The sequence below is a fragment of the Pantherophis guttatus genome, chromosome 1 (genome assembly GCF_059756535.1).
Source record: "Pantherophis guttatus breed Tessera chromosome 1, ASM5975653v1, whole genome shotgun sequence".
Taxonomy (NCBI): Eukaryota; Metazoa; Chordata; class Lepidosauria; order Squamata; family Colubridae; genus Pantherophis; species Pantherophis guttatus.
Window position 1 is genome coordinate 98413671 of NC_142063.1, and position 26412 is coordinate 98440082.

Here is a 26412-nt window from a genome sequence, read left to right on the forward strand (position 1 = left end):
CGCCTGTAACCAATACTAAGCTGGGCATGATCATGTTGTTTAATGATGGTGTTGCTGGTCCCAATTCCACTCAGTGAGGACACTTTTTCCTCGCACATAGCTTTTCATTTCAGAATTACATCCAGCATCCATTTTCCTACCTCCCAATAGCACAAGTCCATTAAACTCTATTGCAGTCTATTTTTTTTTTCAGTCCCAAACAACTTCCACATCTGCTCTTACATACAACTATTCACTGTGTTGGGAAATGAATATTGCCACACTTTCCTAGTTATACTAGTGACTCATTTCTTTCAGTTCTTCCAGGTTAATTTTTCAAAGACAGACTCCTCATGCTACCAAACAGTCTGTCCAAGAATTAGAATCTCTCATTATCCTTTTAGCTTTAATTGTTTCAATATTTCATCATGAACACTTTAATATTTTTATTCATTCCTTTTCCAAGTTTTCCACATTATATTAACATTGTGCTTCTATTACCAAGTGGGAAGAGTTTTTTTTCTAAGCAGATATTCACCAGTGACTCACCAATCCCATTAATTTTTAGGACTTGAACTGGCCCATAGTTTTTATGTATGTTCTCATCTTTCTATTTGCAATAGAACAACAATGACCAGCCTTAGCTTATATTTAAAAAGCAGGGTATAAATCTAATAAATATGCCCTAGTTCTTTCATCATCACCATTCACTAGTGGTGTATAACATCCATCTAGGAATTCTTACTTTCATAGAATATGCATGCACAACCACCTAGATAATATGTTGCTTTTAATTTATAATTAACTTTTTTCCTCTATATTTATATATATATATATATCCCACATGATATTTTATTCAAGTATATTATATTCTTCCCTTTAGTTTCATTTTTATTTCCATTTCACCTGAAATCATGCTTTACTGTTTACTCCCCCTTCATTCCAAACTGCAACTTTTCAAATGTCATGGACATCACCAGCTGGACCTATAGATATTGATCTCTGATTATAATTTATCTTCTTGCTAAAGACAGTACTAACCATTGTTGGCATTTTTGACTAGTACAAGCACAGCCAAAGTCATGTTTTATCCCAAGTATCTTGATGATATTCTAGGAAAGTTAGGATTTCTAAACAGAGACAATCTTAATAGGGCAACCTACTATTGCCTGCATCTATCTAAGTAGGAGGTATGTACACTATAACTGGCACACATCCAGGATGAAATGAAGAGTACTGAAAGCCACATACTGTCTCGAAAGCATCAGGCGTTACCTCAGCAGACATACTGCCCAGAACAGCAGGACTGCATCAATGGGCCTAAGCAGACCTAGGAATGTTTTTCTAGAATAGTACAGGTGTAATCTTTATAACTGACCACTTTCCCGCAAAAAAGACAATGTTAATTTCCAAGTGGCACTTTAATATTTTGATGCAATGCTAATTAAAAACAGAGTGAAACATTCAAGTAGGAAACTGGTTTAAACCAAAAAGCCAGTAATAGATAGCATCTATTTGGGCAATATTGAAACAGATTATTAGGGTACCGATTATATTATTCTCTTAACTAAAATCGAAATAAATTTCAATAGGATCTTCAGAAATTGCAAACTACAGCTTTTATGTTGTACAATGTAACAGCTATATACAGTTATTTTGAAAAATGTTAAAACAGTATATTTATGTACAAATAATGAAACATACGAACAGTGACATTCACATATTAATAGAGGAGGGAAGAGAAGGTAGAAAAGGAAGAGGAATTAACTTGACAACTTTTATTAGAAACAATTATAAAAAAGACATTTACACTAACAATGTAATTCAAATATAAAATTGGTGTGCTGTCTCTGTACACAGTACACTAGCTTCAAAGAAGGAAGCTGCTTTCACTAGAGCAACTCTGGTATTTTTTCACATAATTTTTTAAAAGAAAGCCCATTAACACAATGATTGTTTTAATGCTACAGTTTACAGCAAGACAAACTAAAAATAGCAGCAGTTTCACATGGCATGTATCCACAAGGTTACTCCTGTGGTTTGCAACAATGCCTAACAAAGTGCTCCCAGTTGAATCCACGAATAAATTCACAACAGATTTACCTGACACCAGGTATGGTTTGGCTTGTTGTCCTTTAGACTTTCTCCATGGCACTTCTTATCTCCATGCCTGATGGAGCAATTTATAAAGTAATTCTTTATATTATCAGGAAAATGCCTTTTCTAGCAATGCATTAAAACTAAAAAGCAGCACACCATTCCAATGGTTGGCTCTGGATGATATAATATATACTATAGTCAAAAGCCTGTTCAGCAGTGGCTCCATCCAGTGTTCTCTGAGCAGCCTTCCTTTGTGCATTAGGATCTCCCTTTCTTCAACTCCACAAAACATCTCCCAAATCTACTCAAGAGAATCCCTTTCCTCACAATCCTAAACCCTCTAGAATAAATTTAGGGAGTGCACAGCACTGAGGAGAAATCCATTTTACTTGGCGGTGGCTATATTTCCAGAAAATGAAGATCTTGAACGTAACTTTTAAATATTGGGAGAAGCAGAGAAAAGATAATTGATTAACTGCATCTTGTAAAATTCAAATTGCATAAGGCTTCTTTATAAAACCATTGACAATGATTAAATAGAAACTTAGAAACAGACTCCTCTCTTCTGTTCCTAATTCAATCCAGCAATAATCAATTATCTTCCTTTGTCAGTTTATGAAATAGAGTCATTAGTATATCGTGAGACTAACTGAACGGTTCATTTTTTTCCCAGTAAGACGAGCAATTCTATTCTGTGCTGTAGATCTAGTTGTCATTCGATCTGTAAATTGTGCTCGCTCCTCAGCAGCCGCCTTTGCAATTTGTGCTTTCTTCAACTCCCTGCAAAGAAGTACACATCGGTTATTTCCCCTTCAGATAATATTGCAGAAATTGTATCTAAAATCATTTAAAAGAATCTGAAACAAAGGTATAACATAAATGGCATTGCTACATATATTACTTCTACAACATGATTAATTGGAGATGGAGCAATTCATAACACTCTGTACATTTGAGCTGTGTTACTTCTTTTCACACCAACTTTAGATTTGATCTCTATTCCTATGGAATAATTCTTGTAACATCCCCATCTTATGTTCCTTGATTCTTCACAACCAGTTTTACTCTCTTGTGCTCACCACCCCAAAAAAAACCTGCTCTGAATCATACTCCTACCACTATCCATATACACAATAAATAATACTAGAACATCCCAAATCACACATATTCAGTCTAACCCTAACCACCCCACCATTCTCTTACATAATTAACATTCCTTCCTGGCCATTTAAACAGAATACCCAACAAGGGTATCCCTTCTTACCACTCTCAATATAATCCTCTCAGATCAATCCTTCCCCAATATACAAAACCTTTATTATGGCCCTCCAACTCATTTATTCATCCTTCCACTTCTCACATGAAGGATGAATGATATCCAGGAACCAATTTTCTATTTTAATCCACCACTGAAGTCCAAAAGTCAAATCACCCTGGCTACATCTCCAGAGATCTAACTATTTAAAGAACTCTACACAGAACTCCATCCCAGTTTTCAAACCAAATCCAACTTTGTTCTTAAGCAGACCCCAAACAGCCTTTCTCTGCCCTACAGTCAACCAGCAGCTTATCAGGCAAGGCTCCAACCCCAAATTCAAATATCACCATTAATGCTAGAAGGATGTTCCAGCCTTCATATGTATTTTGGAAGCAGCCTGACAACATTCATGCTGCTTTTTCCTCCCACATACCAAGGTTGTTCTCCTGCTACTGTCACTGATGAAATCTTCAAGCCTGTCACCCACCAATTGTTTCTCTTCCTTCCTACTTGCCCTGAACTGCCAGGCTCTAATGGAAGTTTTCAGGAATTAGCCCTAACTTACATCACTTGGTCAAAATCATTGAAATGCTATTGTAGTTCAATCCTTCATGAGGCTGTCAGCAACTATCAAACCAATTGCTATATCCACGCTAACTCCAATGTTTTAGCTTTAGTCTTACTTTTATTCCCCAATATTGTTTTGCATATTCTGTAATACTCTGCTTTACACTCCTTTCTTAAATTCAGCCTCAGTCTAAACTTATCCCAACTTTAACACACTCAGGACTGGACAATCTACATTTAGTACATTTTCAAAAAAGAAGAAGAAAGGGCTGCAATAAGCTTATATAGGTAGTGCTCGACTTACAACCTTTCATGTAGTAACCGTTCAAAGTTACAACAGCACTGAAAAAACTATTTTTCACACTTATGATCATTGCAGCATCCCCATGGTCATGTGACCAAGATTCAGCTGCTTGGCAACTGGCATGTATTTGTGACATTGCAGTGTTCCAGGGTCATGTGATCACCTTCTGCCAAGCGAAGTCAATGCAGAAGCCAGATTCACTTAACAACCATGTTACTAACTTATCAACGGCAGTGATTCACTTAATCACTGTGACAAGAAAGGTTGCAAAACAGGATAAAACTAACTTAACTATCATGCTTAGCAATGGAAAGTTTGGGCTCAATTGTGGTTGTATGTCAAGGACTACCTGTAAAACTTTACAATTTATTAAGACTGAAAAGCATGCTATTTCTCGCACTGGAGGCACTTCCTTTAAATTATCAATTTCAAACTCCACTGATAAAGAAAACAAGATAACTTGTTTTCCTTTGATTTTCATGGTGCAATCTGGCATGCCGCTCATATGGGTAATTTTCACATTCAACTAGAACAGTCATTGAATTCTCACCTTCCTTCTGATTATAGTATTCTATTTACATTCTGTAAATTATCTTTGGATTTTGATTTCATCAACTACACTGATAATACTTTAGAAAACCATCCATCTTCCAGGGATGAAAGCCAGGATGGACCTTTGCTCATCTCTACATCATTCTTTTTAAAAAGATAATATAAACATACCTCTTGTAAAAGAAAAACCCTATCCATTTTCTTCTTATTGGGAGTACAAAGATCTTTCCACAGCAAGTGAACACATTGTCTTTAAACACTTAGAAATCAGTTTCACTCCAACCTTCTGTACTGGCACCCCTAAATTACGTTTCTGAAGCCAAAATATTGATGTTCTAGTTCAGATCCCTATATATTAATGCTTCAGAAGAATTGCAGACCTCTTTATTTTGTTGGACAGTTGTTTACTATCAATATTATTCCTCAGTACTTTAAAATAGGCATAGTATAGATTAAACTTACTTCTGCAACAAAGAGTTTTTGAACTTTTCAGCATTCAATTCTATTCGTAGCTGCTCAGCGCTCTTTCTCGCAGTGGATAACAATGCAGAATGCTTAACTAGAGCAACTGCTGAGGGCCTTTTCTCTGGGTCAGGGTTTATCATAACCTGAAATAGATTAAAGGTTCATTTGATTACTGTTTTCATCTTCATATATGAAGGAAATATTAGTTTGTTGCTCTATATTCTTAAACTTACTTTTAGTAAGTCTAATAAATCTTGAGAGAGGACTTGTGGGATTTTGGGTAGTCTTCCTTGTCGAATTTCATGCCATTGATCCCCATTGGCTGGCAATGGTTCAGCCCCAGCAGCACATATCAGCGTTAATGCCAATGCAAAAATATCCGCTTTTGGCAAGTAATTATAGTTCTGAGGAAAAAAATAATCACACAGAAAACACCAAATTAATCTTTTTCCCTACATTCCAGCTCTGTTTATAGAATAGAAATATAAAACAATCCTTCTATAAATCTAATCAAGATTGATACTCAAAGTTAATTGTTTTGCCATAATTTAAAAGTGCATTACCTCTTGTAAAACTTCATTGGCAAGAAAACGACTATCTCCTTCCTCCACCTGAGGGCTGGCTATTCTAGTGACGTGACCAAGATCACCTTTATTAAAACAATACAGGATAAAAAATTACTTTCTCAAAATTAAAAAAGGTTTGCATTAATAGATACAGTTCTAGTATTCCCTACCTATTTTGAAAACAACTCTGCTAGATGACCATTCATCTTCATCTCCTTCTTCAGATGTAGTAGTTGGAATTGAGGTCCTAGATATGAAGATATTACCTGTCAAGGAATAAAATTATAAAAAATGTATCAAAATATAAATTAATTTCAGAGGTAGATTTCTCACCTGCCCTCTTGGGTCTCCTTGAGTAATATACACTAGTATTAACAGCTTCCTTGGAAAGAAACCAAACTTTTAAAGACAAGCAAGGAAACTTAATCCCACAAAAATATTTCCAAAACAAATACAACAGTTGGCCAACCACATATTTCAAAAAAGAACTTTTGCACTGTATTCTGTAGTTAGATTTGAAAAGTTTCAGTTGCTAAGGTGTGGTTCACTATTCATTTTGATACTACCGAACATATATGTTCATTGTGGAAAAACATTAAATCCTTACAATGCAGAAGACATCAGATTTTATAGTACTTACTAGGTTTTATATCCATGTGCACCAGGGACATTGAATGGATGTACTTTAAACCACGAGCAACTTGTAGTAGCAAATCTTTCAGTTCTGGTTCACCAAAGTAACGCATATTTCTATAGTTTTCACTTATAGCATCAGCTAAACTGCCACCTGCATATAAAATTAAAGGATATTTAAGGATAAAAAAAACACCCTGTGTTTTTTTTTAGCATGTAATATTTAATAATCATTCTCAAAAATATTTGGCTTCATAATGTTGATAGAAATCATAAGCTTACAGAATGGATTTGTTTATTGCTGGTATTTCTATGCCACTCTACTCCAAACAGCTCCAAGCACATGTGGTTAAAATCACTATTGAGTTCACAATGAAGAAGAAATAGGAACTATAACTCAGACTTTATATTCATGCTAACTCTAGATGCAAGTAGCACAAGCAAAATTTGTTATGTAGTGTTAGAGAAAATCTATACTTTTTAAAGTACAAGTTCACACAATGAACTGAATTACAAAATCCACATAAATGTAAATAAGCCTGACTTTAATCAAATGCTTTTTAATAATAGCATGAGAGCCAAAACTATGAATTGGAATGACTGAACTATAAACTAATAATAATCTCAGAAAACCCACTATTTTTAGGCTTCTCTAACTCATATGCAATAAGAAGATATCAACATTAGTATCAACTAGATTTTGTCTAAATGATGCTCATGAATGTATATAAAACATTTGGAATATTTAACTATTGATATGCAAAGAAAAATTTCTTTTTGTGTAAATTAAGAGTCAGGTTTGCTTATACAATCTCTGTAATTTTTATCAAAAGTTTCAAAAGTTTCTTCTATTTTACGTTATTTTACATTATGGATGCATCAATAGATGCTTCATAAGTGCCATTGTGTGACTTTTACCATTGGCTGAGCTGAAATCCTGCCTATTGTTAAAATATATCACTGGAGCAGAAGGCAAGAAAAAAAAAAGGAAACCACAGTGCAGAGCTGTGGCATGCTCACAAGAAAACTAAGTAGTAGTAAGACAAAGAGAAGTTATAATTTTGGCTTCCATATGAATCCCTGGTTGTCAGCTGACCCTACATTTCCATTATGGAATAAAAAGGATGTTGGTCTTACCTGACACATCTCTTCTCAGTGCACTGTGGGAGAATCCAAGACTTGAGATATACCCAAGCTTACGGAACTAAGGGTGGGAGACCGGCTGGTCCCGGGTCCCTACGGTGGAATGAACTCATTGAAGTACTCTCCATCCAAAGGACGCCTCATCCGAGGCATACATGTCCAGCTTGTAATGATGGATAAATGGTGATAGAGAAAACCAGGGGGCCGCTCTGCAAATGTCCTCATTTGGAGCCTGCGTGGCCCAAGCAGCTGTAGTAGCTGTACTTCGAGTAGAACGGGACGTGATTCATCGAGGAACAGGCCTTGCCTTCAGTTCATAGGCCTTTGCAATGCAAGCTTTTAACCATCGTCCAATGGTGGAAGACACCTTTTGGCCCATGGGAGATGGCTGAAATGAAACAAATAAGGATTCTGTCTTACGAAACAACGCAGTTCCCTTAATGTAACATCAAAGAGCCCTTCGGACGTCCAGTGTGTGCCATCGAAATCATGAGTTGACTTTAGGCAGAAAAGAGGGGTCCAGGCGAAGGACCACTCTGTCTGCATGAAAGATACAGAGATCCTCACGTATGGATAAGGCCACTAACTCAGAAATCCTTCTGGCCAAAGTTATGGCCATGAGGAAGGCCAATTTCAGAGTCAAAAACAAGAGGCTGGAAGTCTTTAAAGGTTCAAACGGAGCTGAAGTAAGTGCCTGGAGCACTAACACCTGTTGTGGCCCGTCAGTGGCCTGTGCAGTTAGTAGCTGATTCCGACAGCGAGGAGGCTGGTGTGGTGCTGCGCCAGCAGCCTGTGCAGCTGGCGCTCGAGTCAGACAATGAGGAGGCTGGAGAAGATTTGGTGCCAGAGGAGGGGATTCAGCCAGGGCCTTCAGACCTCCCATAAGTGAAGAGGAAGAAGAGGAGGAGCCTCTTCTCAATGCATGAGCGCGCAGAGCTGTTAAAAGACAGGAGTGGCTCCTCAGGAGGAGATCTCCTCCAGAGTAAGCCTTGGGGCTAATTGGCCACTCCCCTAGCCTATTTAAGGAAGGACGACGAATGAGGCAATTTACAGGAAACAACTTCGTTCATATTCCTTCGCGTCTTGATTCCAGAAATGTTTGACTCGGCTCTTGTTTCTCTCTTATCAGTTTTCCTGCAAATTGCTTCTGGGCATTCTGCCAACCACAGTAAGATTATGGTTATCTGAAATACTGTACCTCAGAATTGAGTTATTATTCTTTGGATTCTTGTCAGCTGTTAATGAAGTTAAATTAACAGCCCTTCTTCAGAAAAGACTGATTTAAACTGTACTTTGTTCGAACAACTACTAAGAAAGCTCATTAGTAGTCTTTAATTAGTAAACTAAGGTTTGTACGGACTTTGTGTGTGCTGCGTTCTTTGGGGTCTATAGCTGGGGCAGAACAACGCCAGGTCCCAAGTAAGGTAATGATGAACAATCGGAGGTTTCAGGTTGGCAGCTCCCTTAAGGAAATTGAGAATCCTGGGTTAGTGTGGAGCGGTTGCCTATTCTCAACGGACAAAACTGTTGCTAAGGCTGCCACCTGTCTCCGTAGCGTAATCCTCTGTCCAATCTGTGCTGGAGGAAATCCAATATCTCCGGAACTGAAGCTATTAAGGGATCAATGGAACCCTTGCTACACCATCTGCAGAATGCTGTCCAAGTAGCATTGCAAATTCTGTTCGTTGAGGGGTGTCCAGACGCCTGGATGGTCTGGATGACTTTCCATGACAGTTTGTCTCTCCTCAGGATGCGCCTTTTAAGTGCCAGGCGATCAACTGGAGCCACTGGGGTTCTGGGTGTACTATGGCCCCCTGGCTGAGATGAACCCTGTCCTGGGGAATTCTCCAGGGGCAGGAGATGGAGAGACTCATGAGACGCTGAACCAGGGGCGTCTGGGCCAATGTGGGGCGAGAAGAATAATCTCCGCCCTCTCTTCCAACACCTTCCTAATGACCCTCGGGATGAGGGGAAGTGGTGGAAAAGCATAGAGCAGCCCCTGAGGCCAGGAACTGCGGAGGGCATTGACTCCTTCTGCCGCCTTCGCCAGATGTCTGACCTTGGTCTTTGAATTGCTATTCCTGGCCCTCTGATGGGGCAACAGGAACCATTGGAGCAGTCTCACATGAAGCCACACCCAAGGTACTATTGCTACACAAGAGATCATTTTCCCTAGAAGTTGGAAAAGAAGATCCAAGGGAACTAATCGCAGAGATCAGATTTTGGCCATCAGGTGTCTGATGCTTCCTTTCGGTCTGGAGAGAGGAACACCTCGCCTAAGGAGGAGTCGATCACCGCTCCCAGCTGGAAAAGACGGGTGGAAGGAACCAGATGGCTCTTTCCGGAGTTTATCGAGAACCCGTGCCTTTGCAGGGCTAGGGACACAGTGTGCAGGTCCCTCTGAGCTTGAACTGTTGAGATAGACTGGATTAGTATGTCGTTGAGATAACATTGTAGTCTTACTGGAAGAGCTCATATTTGCTGCCACTGCTGCCAAAAGTTTGGTAAATGTTCTGGGAGCCGATGACAGGCCAAATGGCACGGTCCGATATTGAAAATGACTCCCCGCATAGGTGAAGTGCAGGAATTTGCGGTGGTTAGGTCTTATGGGTACATGTAGATAGGCCACCTTGAGATCTAGATGTCATCAGGTCTCCTTCCCTGATGCAGCCCAAGATGGATTGAAGAGACTGAATCTTGAAGCGCCTGTATACTATGTAGGTGTTGAGCTGTTTCAAATCCAGTATGCCTCTCTTGCCACCCAAACTTTTCTGTACCAAGAAGAGAATGGGATAAAATCCTTGTTCCTCTTGACCTGTGGGAACTGGCTCTATTGTGTTGATGGCCAATAAGTGCTGGACTTCAGCCTCCATCAGGTTCCGTTTTCCGATGTTCACCGGGACTGGACAGCGGATAAATCGGTTTGGGGGGCTGGAGAGGAACTCTAGTGTGAGGCCCAACCGCACTGTTTGAAGTACCAACAAATACATGGTGGACTTTTCCAATTGGCTTGCGAAGAGTTGTAGCCGCCCGCCAATGGGAGAATTTATGAAATAGTCATTTCCCCCTACGAAAAGGCCTGTTGGAGGAACCCTGAAAGGACTGCTTAGCTGAAGGTTGTCTTTTCCCTCTATCACGGTATGAGGATCTGTCAGAAAAAAATTCAGGGCCCTGGGCGTAGGTTCGCTGAAATTGGGGAGCCTGAGTCAGCAGGTCAAAATGGCTGTCTCTGATAATAAGGGGTGGTCCTGCAATCCACTCACCTATGCATCAATGGCATTCCTCTTGTCCCTATTCTCAATAAGAATGGGTTCTAGTGCTTCTCCAAACAGATTGGCGGCCTTGTATGGGACGGAAGCCAATCTCCATTTGGAGCACCTGTCTGCTTGCCAATTGCGGAGACAAAGGAGGCGATGTGAAATGACCAAATACGCTAAGGCCTGGGAGGTAAATTTTGCCGCGTTGAACGTGGCATCTGCTGAGAACTCTGTGGTTGCCATCAATTTATTCACATCCTGGTGTAATCTAGTTTCCTTGGGGAGAAGCCTTACTTGTAGTTGGCGGAGCCAAATTAAGGAGGCCCTATTGAAAAAGGAGGCCGCTGATGTGTCTTGCAGAGCACCATCTCAGTCTTTTTGTCCTCTGCCTTCAACCCTTCAGCTATGTTGGCCGGCAAGATGGTGGATGATGTTAATGTTGCCACTGAGCATCATTATGTTGCTCCACAGCTGGCAATTGAAGGATCCTTTCAAGATCCTGATCCACACTGTACAACTTCCTGTCATTCCCATTAGGGGCTGGAACGGATCCAGGTTGTAGCCTTTGATGCTGGATAACATATAAGAATTGTTTCGGTGACGGAATAATGTCCTGTTCCAGAACTATTTCAGAAAAAAGGCCTTCATGAGGGTCTGGAATATCCTGAGACTGGTCGGCAATAGATGTTGACCTCCCCATGTTAGTGGTGGGTTTGGCCTTATGTAGTAAGGACTTAAACAGAGAGGATTGAAAAAGGCCTGAAAAGGCAGGCCTATCAGGAACCATTCCTTCATCATCGGAAAATTCCTGATCATACTGATCCTCCTCTCCTAGTAAGGAGCCTGTACTGTGCCTGGACAAATGCGGAGAATGAGACTCATACAATGAAGGCATATCCCCAGAAACCTGGGTATGCATACTAGGATGGAAGGACTGGGCCTGGCTTTTTTGTTGTAGGCCTACAGTTATCCCTTTTGAAATTGCATCAGCAATCAAATTCCTTAAGTCCTGAGGCAAGTCAGCAGTAGGAGTCTCCACTGAGCAGAGCCCCGTGGCAGTGGGCATAAATGTGGCTGTAGGTGCCGAGCTCCTTGAAGGACCAGGACCTAGATCCAGCCCAGCAGGTGCTAGGCCAGAAAAAGGGCTAAACCTTTGATATATACAAACCAATCCTGGACGTTTCTTCCACCGGATCTGGTCTTCCTCCGTTAGAGTGGTGGAGACCTGCCGTTGTGGTCAGGAATCTCTGCACCTCTACTTGTTAGGATTTCGTTAACACGAGTCAGACAACACCGATGTGCCAGATCCTGCCGAGCCTCTCAGCTGGTCCCAAAATGGCACCAGCGAGCTTCTCCCTTGTTGGTGCCTTGTGGAGAAGCCAGAAATCCAAATTGCACCTGAAACTGGCGCGAGAGACAGCAAGTTTCTAGCCGCTGCCCAGCTGATATTCACGCTGAGCGAGTTGTTAACGCTGTTGCCCTCCAACACCAAGCCGCTCACTCAATCTGGACAAGCTCCTGAGTGCCAGACGATCAAGGCGACTCCACAGCTCCCCAGAGCGTAGCTGCGCCTCCCAGCTGGTCTCAAATGGTGTGAGAGCGGGATTTCTGGCTCTCTTGGCCCAGCACAGCTTTTTTGCAATTTAAAATCGAGTGGAGTATGTCCCCCTAGTCAGACAGTGACTCCAGCGCCGCACTCCCAGTGAAGGGGATAGCTTGGTGGTGGTGGTTGTTCCGGCAGACCGGGGAAGCCAGCGCACTCACCAGCGGCCATCTCCAGATGCTAGGAATTGTTGCCTGCACCCACGGGGGACCCCCGGAAACAGGTTGGCCCCGGATTCACTGTCTTCGCTTCCAAAGTTCTGGGTTCCTTTCCATTTCCAGTTGAAATATCCAAGTAATTGACTGAATTGCTGGAGCAATTCTTCCCATGTCTCTCTTGGCTGGACTGAATTGAAAAACTGAAGCTGAGCAGAGGAGGCATGGCCAAGAAAGTTCTAGCAACTCAAGTCTCTGGCAATAGGATTGAAGATAACCCAATGCTTAGATTCTCCAAGCAGCACACTGGAGAAGATGATGCTTTAATATGTATGTTTTGAGGGGTATAACTGGGGTCCCTAACAATTAATATAAAACAAATGCAGTGAAAATGTATTTCAATATTTAATTTTACAGTTTCAGTTGAACCTGAAGCACATTAGTCAATTACTAACAGTGCAATATTACTCTTATTTTTATTTTTTTTAGTCAGGAAATTTGAAATAATCAGGCTTGATGATAGACCCATCAAGCAAAATAGACAACTATTCTGATCTCGAGGGAAGAAAAGTTTTTCTTTTAATATTTGAAAGAAACGCTTCCTGTCTCATCTTATTTAATATGCATAATTTTATTATAATTCAGCTTTGAGGATTTAATGTATCATACTTCTTCCATTTTTGTTCTGCTCTGTCATAATTGTAATCACACACTCAAACACCTATACAAATTACTGAAACTGAAATCCTCAATCCTTACTAAATCTTTTAAGAGGTTTTATTTTAAGGTAACAAGGACTGACAAATCTTTAACAGGCAATAAATATACTATTTACCTTTCTAAGCCACTTGCTTAACAACCTACTATAGGTATTTTTCCACAGTCATTAGAACAAAAACTTACTTACCATTACAATATTCATTCTGAATAAGCATATGATCATCTTCAGCCCAAGCAGAGAAGTATCTGACTACATGTGAATGCTGTCCCAAAACGGCATGAGCATAAACTTCTCTAAGAGCATTTTGCCTATTATATTGGGTGGAAAAACAATTTCACCAAAAATTATTATCAAATATTAAGTTGTTAAATAGATAGAATTCTGGTCATTTCACTAAAGTAATTATATATATATATTTTAAATTATTCTGCATAATGCAATAGTGTTATACAACTTAGGTAAAACTTCAACCAAACACATACGAATGTATAGGAAACAATGTTTCTTGCATGAGGCAAAAAAAATTGTGAATTAGAGATATTCCTGGCCCATTTCAGGTAGGGCCAAACCAAATCTCAGAACAACATTTGAAAAGGTCTAATGGGGTAAATATGGCAAGGCTGGTGCTCCTTATCCTTTTTCCTACTTTTTTTTTGCATGGCCTACGTGCTAGTCTTCCCCAACCCCTAATTTTTCTAGATCCTTGCTTTTGTTTAGGAACTGTACTTTACATTTAATTGCAACTTGCTCAATTGGCATAACTATCCTGCCCCGATCTTTCCAGACAACTTCCTTACATACTACTAACAATCTTGCCCTTTTCCATTACTTCAGCCCAGAACATCTGTATTCTGAATCCATGCCAAGAAACATAAATGTGACTGATCTGTTCATGGAACATTTTGTACATCCCTAGAAAGGAGCTACTATAGAGTCAGTTATATTTAGGATTGTTTTAAATATATTAGTGGATCTATGTTAATTATTTTGATACAAAAATGGTATGTACAACTATACATCCCAAAGGTGCTTTTTTTCCAAGAGGCAACTGGACTTTCTGGTTTTTCTTTGAAGACGTTTCGCTTCTCATCCAAGAAGCTTCTTCAGCTCTGATGGATGGTGGGGAGAGCTGAAGAAGCTTCTTGGATGAGAAGCGAAACATCTTCAAAGAAAAACCAGAAAGTCCAGTTGCCCCTTGAAAAAAGAACCTTTGGGACAACCATGACCTGGGTAACTGAGAAACTCCATAGAAATACAATAATACATTTTTTCAAGTACAAACAATTCATTAACCTAATTGCAGAAATGTTATTATATATTTTTATATGGGTTATGGGCACAGAAACAAAATATAACACAAAATACTTTGCATTTAAATTGTTACTAATACTTACTCATCAACTGAGCCAGCCAATGGTTTCTTAGATCGCTTTATTGCATAGATGCAACCATCAAGCCTTTTCACACATTTGAATACAGAACCAAATTCACCAGAACCAATCTTCTCCAATTCATGAAATTCTGTGGCATATCGAGATTTCATATTGCTTTCTGTTATGCTGATCCGCTAAAATTGTGTAAACATAAACACTGCTAAATTCAATGTCACTGAAATGTGTTTATTTAGAAATATGTGGTTTTATGGAATTTCTTTTATTTTACCTTGGCAGGTCTGACAGTTTCATCCTCAAGTTCTCCATCACTTGCTTCCATGTCCTCATCACAGGAGCTAAATATATAAAAATATACAGAAATAGAATGAAATCTTAACTTTCCAATGAATTTTTCTAAGTAATACATCATTCAGAGGCAAGATGAATAGAGAACATATGAGATGGACAAGAATAATGCTAGGAGAGTACAGAGAATCTTAAATGAAATTCACTCCTTGAGGTAGAATTATTTCTTGTTGTATTATGCTGATACCACAGCATTTGACCAGAGTAAGATATCTCTGTGAAGCAGTGAAAAAGTCAAGTGAGGAATGGAATTATTTAAAAGAAAAAAAAAGAATAGGAATATAAACTGAACAAAATGCCATTTATTTTTGAATTTGTTTTGAATAAATAAAAATAGAAATCTGATCCATAGAGAAAAACTAGGCCATAAACTCCTTTCTTAAACAATAAGATCATTTATGGTAGCTATTCTTAACCAAGAACCAATCAGTATGTTTCTCCTGATATATAATATCCCACGTCTCTTTATCTCCACATTAGTGGAGGTAATAGCTTAGAGTAAACATAAAAAATCATGGCTTCAATAATCCAATCAAAGAAGCTAAACATGCAGCAATTTTGGTAACAGTGACATATTTTAACATAATGATTTTGTTTTGACTATCATTCCTAGCTTCATGAACCTACCTTGTTTTTGGGGGGGGGGTGTCCATTTCCATTCTGGTTTAGCCAGAATTCCCTGTTATATTCCATAAACTAGGGTCTATATTCTTGCTCTGTTAACTAACATTTAGCTTTCCTTTTCTGTGCTATATTAGAAAGCGAGAGTTTCATTGTAAATATACTTTAAGTCATTGTTACTTTCAATTCAGATGGTTTGAAATGTTTTGCTATGTCACAGTCTGAACACTGAAACCATGATTCAATATACAATAAGGGATTTCACATATGTCATAAACTATATTTTATAAAGAATGCTTAGGTTTATACATTAAGCCAATGATTTGTTAACAAACCATTTTGATTTAGTTCAATGTATAAATCCAGCTATAATTGATCTCAGGTTCATAATTAGAGTTTAAATACAATACAACATAATAAACCACACCAGGCTTATAACTACTTTAATCCTAAAATTCTTTTAAGCACCTGTTTTTACCTCTTCGGGCAACCACAGAAATTCTCTATTGCTCCCATTCATACTCTTAAATACTATTTATTACTGATTGTAATAAATTCACTATGAATCAGTAAGATGATATGGATAAAATCCATTTTCTTTCTCAAGGTAGGCCTCTGGCTGGCGATTGTAAGAACTATATTTTAATAAACGTATAGCAGATCAGATTAACCAAGTCCGTTGTTAAGTATAATACAGATTATACAACACGTCTGGAAGACACTAAATTGCAGAATTATACTTTCTCAAATAATGGTGGTTTTTTTTTAAAAAAACATTTTTTAAAAAATAACCCTGATGTATCAAAGATCAGTTTTGATACTCACTCATTCCAATGTGTTCTCTTTCTTCTTCGACACTGTCCAACTGAAGATTGAAGAAAGATAGAGTCTGGAGTAAAGGGATTAATGTTCACATGAGGGGCTTGTCCTATATCACATTCCTGTTTTACTAGTTTTCCAACATTCATAAAGAGAGAGCCACCACGAAGTTTAGCTGAACTCGAGCCCATTCCTTCAGCTCGACAAAGGAGACTCTGAAAAATCAATACAATATATTTAATGAAATAATGAGCATTTAAAATGTAATACATCCATATTCTTGTCATAAACCATTCTTTGTTCTTTCTTTCTGACACACTACAGCAAAAATTGGTTTCTGGTGTTATTCCTAATGCGTAACTCCTCTGACAATGAACAAAAGAAATCATTATGGGAAGAAATACTGTAAAATACTGTAAAATATGCAGATATTTTCAAAATTAAGTTGCAATCAAAGCTATGAGTGTTAGCTATTTTAGCAGGCAGAGAAGTTATTTTCTATCACAAGGATGTCAAACTCAATTTCATTGAGGACTGCATCAGCATTGTGTTTGACCTTGGGGGGCAGGGAGTGTGGCCAGTTCAACACCACTTGTGTGGAGGGCGCCTGTGGCGGCCCGAGCACTCTGCCAGTGAAAACAGAGCTTGGGAGGGCCTCCCATGGCCACCCAAGCTCTGTTTTCGCTGGCAGAGGCACCATGGGCGGTCCCTCGCTGTTTCCAGGATGGCCCCATGGGCCAGATCTAAACACCCCGTGAGCCAGATCTGACCCTCGGGCCTTGAGTTTGACACTATCAGTACGTCTTGGAACTGAAGCCAAGACATGGTGTAAAAACCATCAATAATGCATGCTTGATACTAAGTCTTTAAAAGTTTCTAGACAGTAATAAAATCCTAATTTTTTTTAACCACAAAATCCTGCCATGTAAAACACAGGCTTATTAAAAAAAATCAGGACATAAAAGGGCAAGCTGGCTGAGAAGGCATGTGGAGAAGGCCTGCCTTCCACACTAACTCATTTAATTTCTCTCTGGACATGTGGTAGATTTTGCCAGTCAGTTTCTATACTTGGCTACAGGAGTTCATGTCCTTTACAAATGTTACTCTCACCTTCTTGTTCTTTCTGAATTGGAAGGAACACTATTCCTAATGGCTAATGGTTAAGTGTAAGATATTATTGCCACAATGAAAGTATCTATTTCAAAAATGAAACAAAAATTGAAAATTTCTAGCAAATTTTGGCAAACTTTAGAAGGATAAAAAGTGCTAATAATATTTTTAATTAGCAAATGTTAGTAAAATGTATAGCTGCTGCTTACTTCATCAAATGGATAAAATGGCCTGACTAATGTAAGACTAAATTGGGGAAAGATAGGGAAGTGGGGAACAGATTACAAGTACTACATCAATTATTAATTATATGTTAAAAACGCACTGTGTCTGATGACACCTTCTAATATGTATTCTGATGAGACCTTCTGACATTGCCTAAAACTTTTTGATGCACATGAGTTTTCACTCAATGATGCTGTTAAAGTTCTGCTTTTCCAAAACAGTCGCACTGAGGTTTGCTATGGTGTCCTGGATGGTTTAAAATGCTCTGATATACTTTTTTTTTCTTGTTTTGGGTCCTGATATCAAACTTGTACCTATTAATTATTTTATGCAAGCTTGCCTATTTGTCCTATGTGGAATCCAGAGGCAAATGACAGCATATACCATATTGGAGGAAGAACAAGTGAAAATGTCCCTCATCTTGTGTGTGGACTTGTTGGTGTTGCTGATGTGGAAATGGGAGCAAAGTATACACCTGGTTTATTGCAAGGTGTGTACTCATGCTTGCATGCTTTTTGTGTAATTTCTTGTTGTTCATGAGAATCTGGTGATTGTCCATATGTAAGCATGGGCCTATCAGTACCAGAAAATGTGCATTGTTCATTGTCCAGTATAGGGTGTAGCTTACTCATAATGTGTTTCAGTAGCTTGAGCTATAGATGATAACTAGTGGTATTCTGTTTTTCTGTTGTCTGCTTTTTTAGTAAATCCTTCCTGGGAACTGAACTGGCTCTATTGATCTTGTTGAGTGGGGTAGTTCAGTGTCCCAAGTGATTGATTTTTCAGAACCGCAGGAAGAAGATTCCACTCATCTTAATCAAATAACCTAGAAAAGCTGAAAGAATACAAGAACTAATCTTATAAATTAAGAAAAGCTGAAAATTTTCCCTCCTCACTTTCAAGATATCCATATGGAAAATCAGAACTGAAATGCAAGAATCTAACATTTCCAGCAATAATTACATACTCTAACCGTCATGAACTTTTTCTGTAAGTAACAGATTTGGCAGAAAAAATGTTACAACTCAGATCTCCATCAGTTTAAGTAAATTCAAAAAACCTATTAATCAGATTACATATTCTGATTCTATACAAATCCACTCATGGCTGAGAATGGATGCACACCTTTATATGTATATTTCTTCTATGTATCTTCTACTTACTGAAGCTTTGAATCCTTTGATAAATATGAAAGATCGATGCAGCAAGCAACAAATAAGAATTTCTAACAGTAACAATATAGGAAATCAATTAATTATAGAATATCCTAGTGAGTCTTCATCCAAGTAATAAGCAGAGCTAACAAACTTAGCTTTTTGAGATCAGCCAAAATGCACTACAGGTAGTCCTTGACTTATAACCATTCATTTAGTGACCTTTCAAAGTTATAATGATGCTGACAAAAGTGACTTGCAACCAGTTCTTGCGCTTACGACCATCTAATGTCCCTGGACACTTGGCAATCAGCATGTATTTATGATGGTTGCAACATCCTAGGATTACGCTATGTGCTTCCCATAAGCAAAATCAATGGGGGAAAATTGGATTCACTTAATAACTGTGGCAAAAAAGTTCATAAAATTGGGTGCAGTCATGTGTTGATCACATCACTCAGCAGCGGACATTCTAGTCCCAAATGTGATCATAAATTGAGGGACTATCTGTAAGGATTTCCACCTACCAGAAAATAAGGTCATTATAAGTATATGAAGCTATACAAATCTAAGTCAGTTCATTAGTTTCTCTGGCCAAGTAGTTCTATGAAGTATCAATGGCTGTACGTTGTTTGGAGCAAATGAGGTATTTTTCACTACCAATCACCCAGTCTTTCTAATCATAGCAGCCATGTGATATTTAATACATTCTGAATACAAAACTTTTTAGCATTAAGCTCTGATCCCTTTTTGGCAGTGGTTCAAAAATACTGTACCTAATTTGTGACTTATAATTGCAGCAAGACCAAACGAGTCATTTGTTCTAATACATAATTTGAGCTTTATATTGTCAGATTACTGTATAGTTTTTACTTTTAGAGTCATTTTATGATTATTAACAGCTAGTTAAACTCTACAGAAAATTGCAATATCATATGCAGCCCAGCCCTGTCTACTGTTAGAACATCATGAATTATCTCCTTGGCATTGTTATGGCTGAGGCAGGCAAACTTTGATCTCCCAACAGCATTTGTGATTTCCCAAACTGGGTACAAGTAATTTTTTCCCCAGAAAACTGACATTGTCCTTTATACCTAGTATAATTGAAGTTAAGGGATAAACATAGATCAGTGATGGCTAACCTTTTTCTCGTGTGCCAAAAGCGTGCAGGTGCAATAGCACACAAGTGTGCCAGCACCCTAATGCAATGTGCTCCCTGCGCATGCGAGCACAACCCTGCTCCACACTCCCTCTCCCCCACTCATGCACACGTGACCCCCACACACACTCTACCACCCCTCCCGCGCATGTGTGCACAACCCCCCCCCCGTCCCCATGTTGGGCCTAGTAGGCCTCCCTGCAGCCTCCTGTGGTGAGGGGCACCACACACCCCATGCTCCCCCACAATGCGCATGCGACCGTGTATCCTGAAAATCAGCTGGCCGGCAGGAGGCGTGTGTGCACATGCACGGTGGAGCTGAGCTCGCGTGCCCGCAGAGAGGGCTATGCGTGCCAGCTGTGGCACGCATGCCATAGGTTCACCATCACAGACATAGATGTTTACAGCCTCTGCAAAGCTTAGGACAAACATTTGATGCCTCAAAATACTCAAACCTCCATATTTCAGTTCTACTACTCCAATGACAGCCACCAAAGAGGCCATATAGAAGATATGTATCACAACATCCCATTGAAAATGATTGCAGTCCCCTTGTTTTAGGCCTTGAAATATCTAGGATAGAATAGTATAAATGACTGATACACTAAATGCCAACCATTTATACATATTCACAAACTCACAACAAAAGCTGAGTATGCTTTCCAATGGAATCTTCGCAAAACACATACAATTTTTCTATACATCTAAAGCTTCCCCAGATTCTTCATAGGTTCCTGAATCTACCTCAGTAATCCAATCTAGAATTCCGTTAAACCATGTCTTACTATAAGTAAAATCATAGTTATATTTCCTGACAATTCATTTGGAATATTAAGATTATCTTAATAGGCATGAAAGCCAGCAGGGTGACTATCAATCCAACCTCCCTCACAGGGTTGTTCTGGGGAAAATAGGAGGAAGAAAGGGTATTACATATATTCACCGCTTTGAGTTACTTCTAAAGTAATAAAGGGGGGGATAAATATCTAATAAATAGGCTTCCATTTTCAAGATATGCATTATTTTAACATACAGTATTGACAGCAAAACATTAATTTTATAGTATGAATGACAGCCTCATAATATGCTTTATTGTTAATTTAGAGGGCTTGATACATAAAATATAAACAGAAAATTAACTTCAGTTGTAAAAATATTGATTCTACAGTGACCATTATCTTAATAAAAAGCAAGAAAAACTAATACATCACTCTCAGAACAAGCAGACAATTATGGTCTCAAAAACAACTCACTTACATCTCTCAGATTTCTTTATAATGTAAAATTCACATAAACTTTTTAAAGCAGATGCTTTGCTTAGAAAAATCACCACAAAACTTTCTCCATTATTTCTCTCTTTTAAAAAGGGTGATTTCCTAATATATACTGAGTGATCCTTGAACTGATTTCTTTCAGGAAAGTAAACATTCCAAAATCACTAAGCAAACCAGAAGGTCAGCATTAGGATCATAAAGGTTGAGTACTTTTGTAAGCCAATTGTAGTGGATTTACCACATACTTCACAATGGGGGGGGGGGATTATTTTGTTACAAATTTTAGTTTAGTTACATAATCTTAACTGACAATCTGTGGGCAGGCCTTACCAAAATGCCAAGTTTTTTGTAACAGGCAAGCAAATCTGTTACATAACTATTATGATACAAGGGTTTGGCACTGGAAAAAAAATACTCTTATTCTTGGTATTGATTTATTGAGAAATGAAGGGTTGCCAGAATTTAAAAGGTCCTCCTGATGACAAATTCACTCTGTCTTTAGTGGAGCTTGTCTGCCTCTTAAAATGCTACCTGCAGCAAAATATCAACCACAGGTAAAGTGGCACGTAGGACATTCAAATACTTGCTGTACGTGTGAAACATGACCCTTATCATATCATTACACACAGGAGGAAGACCCAGCTAAATAGACTGAAGGTTAAAACTCCATCTCAAATTCATCTGACTTCTTAAAAATTGTCTTTTGCCTTGCCCACAGGGGTTGGGCATTGATCTTCTTTCCCTCTGCGTTAACATTTGCGACCTTTAATAGAGCAGAAAGCACCCTCAGTGAAACACTCTTAAACCTGTCTGGCACCAAATGGATAATCCCTCTGAAATGTCCTGCGCAGAAAAACTGACAAAGACAGAAAGGGGGCGTGGCAGTTAATCCAAGAGCGCCTCTTGCCGTCTTTTCTGAAAAACAATTCTTTTTTTTTTTCCAAAGCAGACAATACCGACTTTATTCTGACCACACAAAAGGCCAAGAGGTCATGGTCAGGGAGGAAACCAAACGATCGACTCGTCTGGCAAAGAGGATCGACCACCTAAACTCGCCTGAGGTTCACACGTCACCCACGTGCTCGGACGAAACAAAACCAAACAGGGTTCCGACTTTCGGTTAGTTTCCCCCCTCCACCCCAAAAAGAATAGCATCCAGCAAGCAGGCCCGCCGAAGTGGCCAAAGGGCCCTTTTCCTCCCAGCCCTCCACCGGCGGCAGAAGGAAGAAGCGCTCCTTCTCGGCCCACGGGCCGCGCGTTCCGCCCACCTCACCATTGTCTTCCTCCAAGGGCCCCTTGCCCAGCTAAGCCTCCTCTCTCACCTTCGGCGTATGCGGAGTATCGAAGAGGCGCAATTTGCGAAAGGTCTTGTGCGGCGGTGTCCCGGGGTACTCGGGCAAAGGAGAACCGGGATCCGGGTGTTCCCGGTACCGGATTGTATCCGCTCGCGGTGGCGGCGATGACGACTGATCGTAAAAACGGCGAGGACCCTTCAGCGGAGGCGAGCCAGCCATGAAATAAGCTCCGGGGGATTTCACCGGGGACGAAGAGCCGAAGCCTTCCTCTTCCCACGAGTCCCCTTCCTCTCCCGGGAGCGCAGCCGAAGCCAGTTCTCTCCCAACCTCCTCGGGGTTGCGCGGTGGCTGAGGCTCCAACCGAGCCGGGGTGCGGTTGCCCGAAAGAGGCGAGTCGGCTTCTTGGAAGGCCGAGTCTTCCCCGGTGCTGTTGCCGCTGCTGCCGCCTCCCTCCTCTTCCTCCTCCTCATAGCCGCCTTCTTCCTCTTCTTCCTCCTCCTCGCAGTCGCTTCCACCGCCCGGGAAAAGCAGTTTCTGTCGGATAGGGGCCGCAGCCCTCCGGACCGTCAGGCGCCGCGCCCCCGTGGCCAGCGGCGGCTGCTGCCGGCTCAGGAAACTCATGGTGGCTGAGATCGTACACGCTCTTCTTCTCTCCCTGCCGAGGCTTCCGTTCAGACAGGCGCCTTTGACAGGCCAAATCCTGCCCCCCTGCGGTCAGACTCTCGTCCGGCGTGCGTTCACACAGTCACCCGACGAGGTTCCCAGCTTGTCTCAAAAACCTCCACCCGACCCACAGAATCGCCCGTTCAGACTCCGCGGCTTTCCCGCGACCGTTAGTCACGTGCCGGTCACACCGGCCAATCACACACGCCCCCTCCGTTTGAAAACACCAGTGGCGAGAGGCGGGGCCCAACCTGATGACATCAGCGATCATTTGGCGCGAATTCGGGGGGTGAAAGAAGGAGGGGTTGGTTTATTGGTGGGTTGGACTGAACGTGTGGGTGGAGAGGGTGGGGGGAGTTTGCCGTCTGAGAGAAAGGGGGAAAGTGTTTGAAAGGCGTAAACGTGGCTGGAAGTTTAGTATTTGATCTTGGGGGAAGCGCGCTGGGAGGTGGGGGGGGAGAAAGATAAAGGAGGGTTTCAAGTGGGTCCTTTGAGCGGTCGGGGGCTGACTCAGATGGAAATCCCAGCATCTAGAGTGGCCCGAAACTGCGCGTTTTAGTCATTATATGTGTCATCAATCTCTCAATTGTTTTAAGGCCTCTTTCCTTTTGGATGCCCTTTGCTGCCTGAGGCGACCAGTTTTATAGTCCGGGAAGCTGAATCAGCGCTCGTTTAAGCTCCAACTAACCCCACCGTCTAAATTGAGTCGATACGTTTCGAAAGAATTGAGGCGCAAAACTTCGGATGGTAGACCGGCTTGACCGAAGTGCAACGCGAACGTCTCTTATTCCCTTTGCGATGAAACAAATGAGGGTGTGTAGACCCTTTTCCCTCAGCTTTCTAGGCAGATTCCTCGAGGCTGCAGTCACGGGCGCCCGTCGGTTGAAACGTAGCATTGGCATTAATTAATCACTTTCTTGTACTTTTTATTTTTCTCCCTCCCACTGGAACGGCTAACAGCAGCCAGAACGGTTTTTCTGCGGTTTTATGTTTAGAATTTGGATCGCTGTGATAAATGTATCCTCCAAACGGTTAACCGCAGGGGAGCGTTGCTCGCGCTGGGTTGTTTAAAGGGTTCCGTCCCTGCTGGAAACGGAAACTCGAGACTGCGAGGAGAAAAGCCTCACTAGACGACTTTCGCCTGCTTGAACAGGCAGCGCCCGCGGTCAGACTTCCCAGCCAAAAAGAAAAAGAAAAAGAAAAACCAAATGGAGCCGAAAGCGGCCTCAGGGGGCAATGGTGGACTTTTAAGACTTGCCGGGAAAAGAAAGACCATGTTGTCATAAGAGGGCGTGAGGTTGTCGTCGCGCTGAGAGAAAGCAGCATGTACAAAATTGCGGTCTCAGCGTTGGTCCCAGATGGGTTTTGACTGAACTGCAATGTAGGGCTTTCTTCTGTCGTTTTCTCCTGCACCATTTGTTTCCTGCTACGGTGCCATTGAGCCAATCGCTACTGCGCTTTCTCTACAGCCGCTCCAGCTAAAATAACTAACTACTTGAAAGAAAGAAAAACCCAGACCAAAGTTTGCAACAAACCCGGCCCCATGTTTGGCTTGGCCTTATGAGGGCTGGCTGGACACAGTAGTATCGACAGCTCAGCGGTTAATTCACTAGTTTGTCTTCGAATTAACTCCAAATATAAAACTTTTTTTTCTACATAAAACAGATTCAGTGGACACAAATCTAAGAAATAATATACAGAAACCAACACATTTTTACTTTTGTCTCTGAAGATAAACTGGCTGATTTTAAAAGTCTATTCCTGAACAATATATCAGAAATTCTAATGTATGTTTATTTAAAATCAAATAAATACTAAAGACAAATATCTAATTGTCAACATGTATGTTGAGAATGGCTATTGTGAAAATCACTGATTTCTGCATTCATCTCTGAAGTGTTTACAACCTTCACCCATTCACAATAAAGATCAATGTATATCTAAAATTTGGCACATGCATGTTTATATATTTAACTTTCTGCTTAAGTAGCTGTGTTCACCCCTTACTAAGCCACTGTTTAATTACCTATAGCTTATTAAATGAACCATAATCAACATGCATGGTCACCGCATGTTGTCCAAAATCAACCAACCATATACTGTATAAATCAAAAAACCTAAAAATTAGGGGTTTTTTTTCAAACTGCATGGTAGCATTTGTCAAAATCTGAGCCAGATTCTGAACTCTGTTTCCTGTGATTAAGACGTGATTTCAATTGGTTTTGTTATCTTAACAAAGCCTTAATAAGAATTGTATTTAAGATGTATTTACATAACCCTCCAGGCTAATTAAACCATAATTTACTGAATGAACTCAATTGCTTGGTATGTGCAATACACTAAAATACAAATTACCCAAACACCTTTTGTATGCTGATCAAATCCAAACCCAGCCTTGCTTGAATTGTGCTTAATAGTTCATTGGAAGCTACTGTATTTTCCAAGGGAGCTAGTCAAAAAATAAGCATACAAGTGCTGAGATTACAAACTTTTAAAATTACAAATGTAATAATAAACTGGAAAGTAGTTTTGATGTACTAGTTAAGGGCCCAGGCTAGAAACTAAGAGACTAAGCTCTATTCCTATCTTAGGCAAAAAGCCAATTGAGTGATCTTGGATCTTAGGAGGCAGTGGCAAATGGCTTCAAAAAACATTGCCAAGAAAACTGCAGGGACTTGTCCAAGCCTTCTCCAAACTGGCACCAAAGGGGGGGAAAGCTACATGAGGAGCAATAAAAACAGAATACCAGTTGAAGATACTGGAACAGATAAAAGAGAAAGGTATGAAGAACTTTTTTCATTTCTTGTTTCTAGCATTCTTCCATTCTTCTGAGTTAAAAGAAAGATGACATTATACTGATATTTTGTTTAATTGTTTTATTGATTTACAGAGGAATGTGTTCTATTGTTAAATCACTGTTACCTGCCTTGTCTCATTTGCCTGCATATGTCATTTTGCTGTTCATTGGTTTTATGCACCTTATCTGAAGAACCATTCATTTATGGTTTTTCAGAAATTATTACCATCTAATTTTTTTTTTTTTGAAAGAT

General features: G+C 40.1%; 1 protein-coding gene across 1 annotated transcript; it reads right to left on the reverse strand.

Annotated features, from left to right (window-relative positions):
- Positions 1 to 1385: 1385 nt before the first annotated feature.
- On the reverse strand, positions 1386 to 25303 carry WEE1 (WEE1 G2 checkpoint kinase). The gene is made up of 11 exons (XM_034417065.3): positions 22727 to 25303; positions 16489 to 16697; positions 14966 to 15032; positions 14698 to 14870; positions 13490 to 13611; positions 6432 to 6578; positions 5962 to 6057; positions 5789 to 5874; positions 5459 to 5629; positions 5223 to 5368; positions 1386 to 2859 (listed from the first exon to the last, which is right to left on the reverse strand). The coding sequence occupies exons 1-11, from the start codon at positions 23318 to 23320 to the stop codon at positions 2709 to 2711; spliced, it is 1962 nt and encodes a 653-aa protein (XP_034272956.2). The 5' UTR covers positions 23321 to 25303; the 3' UTR covers positions 1386 to 2708.
- Positions 25304 to 26412: the final 1109 nt, after the last annotated feature.